Source organism: Aegilops tauschii, chromosome 4 (genome assembly GCF_002575655.3).
Source record: "Aegilops tauschii subsp. strangulata cultivar AL8/78 chromosome 4, Aet v6.0, whole genome shotgun sequence".
Taxonomy (NCBI): Eukaryota; Viridiplantae; Streptophyta; class Magnoliopsida; order Poales; family Poaceae; genus Aegilops; species Aegilops tauschii.
In genome coordinates, this window is record NC_053038.3 from 385643929 (window position 1) to 385653773 (window position 9845).

The 9845-nt window shown below is 53.9% G+C and overlaps 1 protein-coding gene across 1 annotated transcript; it reads right to left on the reverse strand.

Moving 5' to 3' along the window:
• Positions 1–7205: 7205 nt before the first annotated feature.
• Positions 7206–9045, reverse strand: LOC109741732 (serine/threonine-protein kinase WAG1). The gene has a single exon (XM_020300806.4). The coding sequence runs from the start codon at positions 8987–8989 to the stop codon at positions 7433–7435; it is 1557 nt and encodes a 518-aa protein (XP_020156395.1). The 5' UTR covers positions 8990–9045; the 3' UTR covers positions 7206–7432.
• Positions 9046–9845: the final 800 nt, after the last annotated feature.

Sequence of the window (9845 nt, forward strand, 5' to 3'; positions counted from 1 at the left end):
CTCCACAAGATTGGTTAGAAAATGCAGGCCTGATGTTCCTCCCCATCACCCATTCTAAGTCCAACGATTCAAAACAATTGATTAACAGTCATCCAACCGATCGACACCCACACGCAGCACGTCCCCATGTTGCGCTAAGCATGGACACGGCCTCATTTCTTTACGGCCACTTGCCACAGTCCCATGAGAAATGATTAGTTCAAAAATGTCAATTAGGGGGGGTGGGGAATCTCCTCTCAGATCACGATGTGCCCTCATGCGTGCCTAATAACAGTGGCATCGCTTTGCAGGCAGGCAGCACATCCCAGAGACGGAATTAAGAAGGCATACCACAGTGCATTATTATTAGATCGTGGTGCTCCTCGTGCCTAACGGTAGAGAATTTTGTGAACTGGCTTGGCTTCCATTTTCTTTTCTTTTCCCTCAACTACTGGCAGCGGCATGGCCGGCCCAATGGCTTAAATTCCTGCTATCCCTCTGAGACTATATTTTAATCTTTGGAATATCTACAGCTTGAATAATACAGTGTGAAATAATTCAAGTGGCAGAGCATGCCAGTCTATGCCAGGCTAGAGAACACAAGAAAGCCAAGTGATCGATTTAACACAGGGATAGCTAGGATGATTATGTGTTGAGATAAGTACTTTCTTGACATGTTTTACTGCGAGAAGAAGAAGCTGATGGATGGAGCATCGTGTGTGCCAGGCGAAAAGCCAAGGGAGGGAATATGCTGCTCGCCGGCAAAGGCATTTTGGGGTTGAGAGCAAAAGGAAGGGGTGGAGGAAAGGGGAGAAAGGTAGCTAGCTGGCTCCCGGAGAATGTTCATTTTGTGCGGTACGTTCCCGTCGTGGAACGGAGTGCAGCACGTCACGCGCGCTCAATCCGCTCCTCCTTGTAGCTTCCACCGGAATAAAGCTGCGTGCATCTCCTTTTTCCCTTGGCATCCTCGACGATCTTTCTTCTTCCACCTCCGTGGAACAAAACAGTAATGCCATGTACGTGATGGGGGATCTGGCCCGGTCGCCAGCATGGTCACGTTGCCATGGCTAGCGCATTAATGATCCATCACGCACCTGCAGCCTCGTCCAAGCTGAGATGCTCGCCACGAGATGGGTGGCAAGGAAGCATCCATCGATCCATCACCTCTATCGTACTTGTTCCAATATTTTGTCGGAGAAATAATCGTAGTCGATCCATATTACTCGTCGCGGTTTTACCACAACTTTGCATCAATCAGTTGATGCGAAGAAAACAGGTGATAATTCTCTGGCACGTCGACGCTCGTAGAAAAAATGTGTATGGATTCAGGCGACAGTCGACGAGGGGCCATATGATTAGCACGCCGTGGGGATGCATGCATGACCTTTGGCTTGAGAAATACTCCTACAAAAATGCATGTGACGCGTCGCCGGCCATGTCTCGTGCCGCATCGATCCCACTGTCCCAAGCCGGCCGGCGGTTGAATCTACCCTACCCCCTCTCGATCATTGCGTTGCGATGCTCGACATGGGGAATTCCGTTCATATGCTCCGTGTGAAATGAGGTAGTACCAGTCTACGTGCATGCACCAAAATTTCTACTATAGCATAATATGTTTCCAAGGGGCCGGGTACGCACAGGACTAGTTTTGTAAGCACTCCGATGAGCATAGTTTGCGAATACTTGTGGTCGATTCAGCGCAAAGGACCGGCTGAAACCGACAGCAATATACTACTCGATCAGATGCTCTTATCCTCGCCTCGTTTTACATCTCGTGCGCGCGCCAGCATCGGGGACTGACCGGTTCTCTGAACGTGTTCATCACTCTGCCATCGATCTTCTGACATTTACTACTAACTGTCAATTCATAGTTTAAGATCCGCGGACGATTCACCGAACCCATTTGAACGGCGAAAACTACTGGTGGTAGTAGTAACAGTACATCACATCACTAGATGCGTCCACGCATCCAATGGCTAATTTGACTGTGATTTGCGAGCGTACCACTCCTGCGAGTTTCCAACTCTTGTGTTAAGGGCATGTACAATGCATAGCCCTAGGGTGATGCCTCGCATGCCATGTAGGATCGGATATCAGGTAAATTAGGTTCGGATAGGGAAGTGGGATTCTCTGCAGGAGGCGGGTGCTTGGAGAGAAAAAGTGTGGTCCGGTGCCAAAAGCTGAAAAGGTTAGAGTGAAAAGTAGAGATGCATGTGTATTAGAGTCTTTATTTTCTACTCCCTCCGTTTCTAAATATTTGTCTTTCTAGAGGTTTCAACAAGTGACTACATACGGAGCAAAATGAGTGAATCTACACTCTAAAATATGTCTATATACATCCGTATGTGGTAACCATTTCAAATCTCTAGAAAGACAAATATTTAAAAACGGAGGGAGTATTTCTTAATGAGGCCCACTAGTTGTAACTTACATTGGGGAGAAGAAATAAATGTAGGTGCCTCAAACTACTTTTTGTCATGGGACGTATGTATCCATATGCCACCATTGTACATGCCCTAAGAAGCTTGGGACTCTTTTATCTCGTGCTGAACGGACGTAAGCCTCAAACCCCGATGAGGCGCCGATGGACAGATGTGACCGATGAGCTAGATCATCGCACGTGCGTACGTCTCCGACGGTGTTAGGGGGAGCTGAGCTCCGACCCCTCAGGCCAACTCCACCGCGCGACCCCATCCTGTCCGCCCCTGTCCGTTTGGGGTAAAATGGACAAACCAGACGGCCCAGCGCGCGGGCGCAAACGGACTTTTGTCCGTTTTGTGTCCGCTTTCGACCCATCCCCGGCCCAAGTTTGCGCCGGTTTTGGGGTGAAACAGACAGCGCGCAGACGGGCAGGACGCGCGCGCTTGTCCTCCCCTGGCCCGCCTGTCGGTGAGGGAAACCAACCCCCCCCCCCCCCCACGCCCCATTTGGCGCCATTTCCCCAAGCCCTCCCACCTCCCTCCTGCCGCCTCCTCTCTCCCCCGTCCATGGCCGACGCCCCGCCGAATTCCGGCGGCCTGGCCGTCGACCCACCAAGAAAGGTGAAGAAGAAGGCGGCCAAGGCGCCAAGGAAGCCGCGGTCGGAGTGCACGCCGGAGGAGATCGCCAAGTTGGACGCGGAATCGGTGAAGAGGAGGAAACGGAGAGCGGTCGTCAAGGTCAATGCCGCCGCGGCCAAGTTCGCCGCCCAGCGCGATGCGATGGAGGCCGCGCGGCGCAAGGGCGCGGTCGACGAGAAGGAGGACCTCGTTAACAAAGCGCACACCCTCCTCATGCTTGGCATGGGCCGTCCGGCCGGTTTCCCTGCAGCGGCCGTCGGCCCGGCGAGCACAGGCTCGCGGTCGCCCGGCCTCCGCACTGCAAGTCGCCGACGTCGCGGACCACGCCCATGTCGCCCGGCTTTCCTCCGCCAAGGCACGACGGCCAGACCCGTTTCTCGGGGTCGCCGAACGTCGGCTTGTTCGCGCCGTCGACACCGCGCCCCGCGGCCGTCATCGACCTCAGTGTCACGCCTGGGTCCAGCAGTGGCGGCCGGCTGTCCGTCGAGATGCAAAGAAAGCAAGCACGGGCACCGTTCATGGGCACCATGCCGGGCCCCCGCGTCTTGTTTGACGGAATGCCAACACCAACTCCACGGTCGACGACCCCTTCTACAACCAGTACATGGAGGACATGATCTTCGAGGGTGGGCAGGGCCGTGCCTACGACCCCGACGAGACCCAAAGTCAGGATGGCCGCGCCCAGTACGTCCCCGATGAAGAGGCCGACGACCGTGCTGACTACGACCATGGTGACTCGTGGCATGAAGACAATGACATCTATGTCGAAGGTGATGGTGATGAAGAAGAAGGCAATGACGTTGATATTAGTGGCGAACCATTGTTCATCGACGAGCTCACCCAAAGAGCGGAAGCACAAAAGAAGAGGAAGAGCATTCGCACGGGTTCATATACACAAGATGAGGACAAGTTGATTTGCCAAGCTTGGATGGAGATTAGCCAAGATCCGAGGACCGGCGCGCAACAAAAGGGCCTTGTTTTTTTGGACGAGAGTCCACAAAAATTTCCATGAAAGGAAGATGTTTGAGCCCTACCAAATTACAAGCAACCGTGGCATCGGCTCGATTCAAAAGAGGTGGTTGTTCATCCAACAAGAGTGCAACAAGTATTGCGCCGCATTTGAGAGCGTTGAAGCACGACCTGTGAGTGGTCTCGGCGTTGGGGACATGGTATGCTGTCTTCTTCCTAGTCCTTTCCTGGCTACGGCCATGAGACTTCGGCCTTGTATATGTTTGCATGTTCACTTGTTGTTGATCATGTGGTGTAGGCATTTCAATCTTTGGAGGCATTCAAGGCCCGACACAATGACAAGCCATTCACTCTTACGCATTGTTGGACGATCATCAACAATTGCCCTAAGTTCAAGGACCAATACCGTGAACTTCAAAGGAAGAGAGGATTGAAGACGACCAAGTTCGCCGGAGGTGGAGATGGCGAGGCGTTGAAGAGGCAGAGGGGCAAGACCAACTCCAAGGTTGACGACATACGTGATGCCTCATCCATGGCATTGCATGACACTTTGCATGGCATGATGTCTCAAAAGGATGTGTAGGACGAGAAGAAGCGGCAAAGCAAGGACGAGCAGATGAAGCAATACCTAGACCTTCAAAGGAAGAAGCTTGAGATGGAGGAGGCGGCCAAGAGGAGGAAGATCGACATGGAGGAGGCGGCCCGGCAAAGGCAGCTCGACATCGAGGCCGACAACGTCAAGGCCAGGCAGAGGCAGCTCGACATCGAGGCCACCAATGCCGCCACCAAAGTGAAGGAGGTGGCACTTGCGATCATGAGCGTGGACTTGTCGAAGATGAGCGAGAAGACGAGGGCCTGGTTCGAGGCCAGGCAGAAGGAGATGCTCGACGCCGAAGGCCTGAACTAGGTCGTCTGATCGGCCGTGGCCGTTCTTTTTGGAGGCTGGCATGGGTGCCGGCGAGAAAAAACATTCATTTTGGAGGCCGGCGCCACCGCATCTCAGGACATGCTCGGACACGACCCATTGCCCTACCTAAATGGACGGAAACCGGACAAAACGGACGTCCGTTTGAGGTCGCACGGTGGAGTTGGCCTCGCTCACTCACATGCAGGCATGGCATGGATTTCAGGCGCCGCGCGTGCTCACTGAAACTGAAAGCAAGCCAAAGACAAAGGGACGTAGTAGCAGCATCGAGGACGGGCGATAGATACAGTGCACTGCATGGGAGTGCGGGAAAGTGATCACCCCGGCCCGGCCCGCAAAAGGCACATTCCCTGATCGATCGACCCGGCCTCTCGCCTTTAACCTGCCGCTGTGTCATCGTCGATCTGCACTTTGGCACCTCTCCCGGCCAGGACCGGCCGGAGGCCATCGCTTTGCAGGTTTATTCGCATGGCAATGGCATGCATCCCTCTGTCGTCTCCTCGTAAAGCAGCCACCGCGACGCGTACGTCCTCGTCTGGCCCGGGCCAGGGACCGGCATGACCATGCCAAAGACAGCCAGACACCAGTCACCACTCACCAGTGTGTGTGTTGCGTTGGTGGTGCACACACGAGGTACGTACGTACATATGCATGCGCCTGATGCCCGGCGGCGTGGCGCGCTGGTGACCCCGCGAACTCCGCGACCTCAGCGCCGGCTAACGTAGACGCATGCTCGTGATGTGCTCTGTTGCGCTGCGCCCGGGTCTCGCTTTCGGCTTAGCCAGCTAGTTTCGCCGTCGTTCCCCGGCAACCCTCGCTTTCGCCTCGAGGAAGAGCAAAACGATGGGAACATCCATGCGCGCGTACGTACATATTGTTTAGTTATTACTAGTAGTAATCATAGATGTGTACAACCAGTACGTACGTCCCCCACACTCCGCTGGGTTCATGCATGAACCATCTCCTTGATCGATCCAATTATTGGCCCTGTTTGAATACTCTAACTCAGTTAGAGGTTAGAGTTAGATTTTAATCCTGAACCAACCTTAAACTAACTCTAACCAAAGAGCTGTTTGGATGGTAAGGTTAGATTGATAATAAATATTCTTTCTCAATCGTTTGACTACTTTAGACCATGTTTGGATGGGAGGGGTAACTTTTTTTACTAATTTTTTTAGTGGGCCCAAAAGAACTAACCCAAATAAGCTCCTCTAGTGTGGGCTAGTTTTTTGGGGTGGGTTAGATCCAACTAACCCAAACTAACCCATCATCGTTGGATACTTTTGGGTTATTTGAACTCCAACTAACTCTAACTTAGGGATCCAAACAGGGCCATTGGGTAAGATGCACATATGCTATAATGTAACAGAAAGAAAATGCCAACGACCTGAAGAGGAAGTGCGTCTTCTCTAATCTTTAAATTTAAAGGAACATCCAGATCTGTATAGTTAGTTTGGGCCGTTTCATACCGGTCGGTCGGCGAGGAGTAGATTGGTAGTAGGAACTAATTGGTCTACGAACTACTAGTATTTCAACAAGGAAAATGCATAGGTTAAATTTAATAAAATGGTTGTGTGCATCCTTGCAAACCCCCTCTCACACACAAAAAAAAATGGTTGTGTACATTGTATAATACATAGGCCGAGGTTATTCTTTTTTTGAAAGAAAAAATGCATAGGAGCTCTTGGGTGCCCGTGAAACCTATATGAATATTTAAAAAATACCAGAAAAAATAAAAAAAATCTAAAATATTGGGTATCAAATCTGATCGATCATTCTACTGACGTGTGGAGTTTCATGAAGAATCTTCGTGTAAAATCATTTGTCGAATAAGTTAGCTGAGACACTGTTAATGCTCTGGAAAAAAATACTAGACAGACCGAAGTAGTGATCAACCCGTACAGTGCATGTGGGCAAGAAAGGCATGGCATGGGCGCATCCGCGGAGGGAGAAGGCGTCCAATTCAAAATGTTCAGAAGAGGAAATGTTAGAAATGAGCCTGGAGCTCCACAGATGTTCAAATTCAATACGAATCAGTGTTCAAGATATCGGATACTCTACTTGTTGTTGGTCAAAGACGTGATCCCCTGGACTGCTGACATTTAACTTGCCACGGCAACTGGTCAATCTGTCAGAGAACCCACTGTAATATACTACTCCCTCCGTACTATAATATAAAAGCGTTTTTTACACTAATATAAAAAACGCTTTTATATCATGGGACGGAAAAAGTACTACCCTAAAGTACTGGCACCGTCATGAGAAAACAAATCTCAGTGAACAAGGGATGAAGTTTCTCCATATACGAGCACGGATCAAACCATGTCAACGCAGTGACACACATCGCCTCGATCTTTGTACAAACTACAAAGCTCCTCCTCCTCCACCTCACAGCCTCGCCGGTCGATCGCGACCCCTTCCACTCTATAGTGATCTATACACGCCACGAACCCTAACCAGATTAAAACGAACACACGCAGCAAAAAACACAGGAACAGATTCATGGCTTCATTCTGCTCGTCTTGGTCTTCTTGGATCGGCTCTCATGGTTCCAACTCATCAGCTTGCGGAATACACCCTGCCGCTCCTCGTAGCTCGACCTCCTCCCGAAGCTGCTGCTCTTCTTGAAGCTACTGCTCTTCTTGAAGCTGCTGCCGCCCAGGCTGTTCCAGCTCCCGAGCTTCGCCTGCCTGGCGGCGGAGGCGGGGGACGCGGCGGTGGCGTCGGCCTCCGGCACCACCGGCGGCGTCACGCACCGTATGAGCGCCCAGTCCACGCCCGCGAAGAACGGGTGCCGCTTGATCTCGGCCGCCCCGCGCGCGGACCCCATGCGCCGCCGCGGGTCCCTCTCGAGCAGCCTGCCGACGAGGTCCTTGAGCTGCGCGGCCGCCTCGGCCTCGCCGTCCAGCTTCGGGTACGTGACCTGCTTCGACAGGATGTTCTTGAGCGTCACGTCCTTGGCGGGGCCCTTGAACGGCGTGCGCCCGTACACCAGCTCGTACAGGAACACCCCGAAGGCCCACCAGTCCACGCCGTTGCCGTGCCCGTTCCCGCTCACCAGCTCCGGCGCGAGGTACTCGTGCGTGCCCACGCAGTCCTTGGAGTTGGCGGTCGTCGGCTCGGCCACGAACTCGAACCGCTCCTTCGCGTCACCGTCGTCCTCGTCGCTGCCGCGGTTGGAAGAGAAGCACGACGGTAGGAGGCTCCTCTTGCGGCTGCGGCTCTGCTGCCGCACCTGCCGGCGGCGGACGGCGGGCTCCACGGACGCCGGGAACGCGAGGTCGAAGTCTGAGAGCACGACGTGACCGTCTCCTCGGAGCAACACGTTCTCCGGCTTGAGGTCGCGGTACACGAAGCCGAGCACGTGCAGGTACTCCAGAGCGAGCAGCACCTCGGCGGCGTAGAACCTGGCCGCTGCGACGGGCAGGCGGCCTCCGGGGCGGCGGCGGAGCACCGAGTGCAGGTCGCCCCCGGAGCAGTAGTCCATGAGGAAGCACGCGTAGCGTCCGGCGTCGAGGCGCGCGTACAGGGTGGGCACGAATGGGTGGTCGAGCGAGGAGAGGACGCGAGACTCGGCGAGGACGTGGCAGACACGGGAGGGATCGTCGTCGCGGAGGTCGACGACCTTGAGCGCGAAGAGCGGTGAGGCCGGCGGCGAGGACTTGAGGCGGCAGAGGAAGACCCGCGCGAGGTGTCCGTGGCCGAGCTCGCGGACGAGGTGGAGGTGGGCGAGGCGGAGGACGCCGTCCGGGGTGGCGGCACGGGCGGCGGCGAGGTGCGTCCAGTGCGGGGAGGTGGACGACGAGTGCGGCCGCGGCGAGAGCGAGGTGGAGGAGGAGAAGGACGGCAGAGAGAGAGAGCTCCGCGCGCTGAAGGTGGTGGCGGTGGTGAAGGAGGAGGTGGATGCGGAGGCGGTGGAGGTGAAGGAGAGGTCCAGCGCGCCGGCGCCGGCGTCCGCAATGGACAGTGGGAAGTGTGGGGAAATGTCAGAGAAGAGCGGGGACGGCGGGGCAGGCTCATGGACGTCCATTGGCGGATGAGGGTGCGGTGCTTCCATGGCGGCGAGAGTGAGAGGGGGCAAAGGAAGGGAGGGATTGTTTGGAGTCTGTGTGTGATGACGGGTTGGGGTTATAAAGGCGTCGCTGAGACTTGGTGCGCGCAGAATGAAGCGGGAGATCAACGGAACCGTATGGGCAAGTAGTAACTGCTAACCAGCTGGAGGGTTCATTCGGTGGCCACTGTAAATGGACCCGATCCGATCTATTACCTCTGTCCAAAAAACTTGTTTTATTTTTTATCTAGATCCGAATGTATCTAATACCAAAAAGGTATGTATCTAGACGAATCTAAAACAAACTTTTTGATACGGAGAGAGTATCCGCCAATAAGAAATGGCGCCAGGTGAATGGGCGTAAATTGTCTGTATTTTTACATGTTTGTTATTTTTTTTATGATTGTTTTTTTTTCATGGGTCAGTGGTTATGGGACTGAGATGCGGACCACCAAGCCGAGATGATGAGGCTAGCTGTGACACCGGCAGTGCAGGAGGGTTGACAAGTGCGGGTGGTGGGGGGGGGGGGTCGTCAATGCTGGAGGAGAGGGGTTGTTTGGAGGGATGGCCAGGACGAAGATCGGCGGAAGAGAACGCGAGGATAGGGCAGGGGCAGCGAGCCAATGTGATGGCTATGTTGGTTGCGGGTGGTGGGCGATATCGCTTCAGCCGGTGACGGCGTGTGGGTCACGGACGGTGGCGCGTGCTGACAAGAGAGGTGGAGAGGTAAAAAGTGATTGGCCAAAAAAAACCTAAATGAGGAAATTGTTGCCCAATTTTTTTGGATGCAACTACTTTTTTTCTATCTCCGGGAGTTCTTTTTTTACAGTACAGACGCGGACACATATACTCACTCATATGA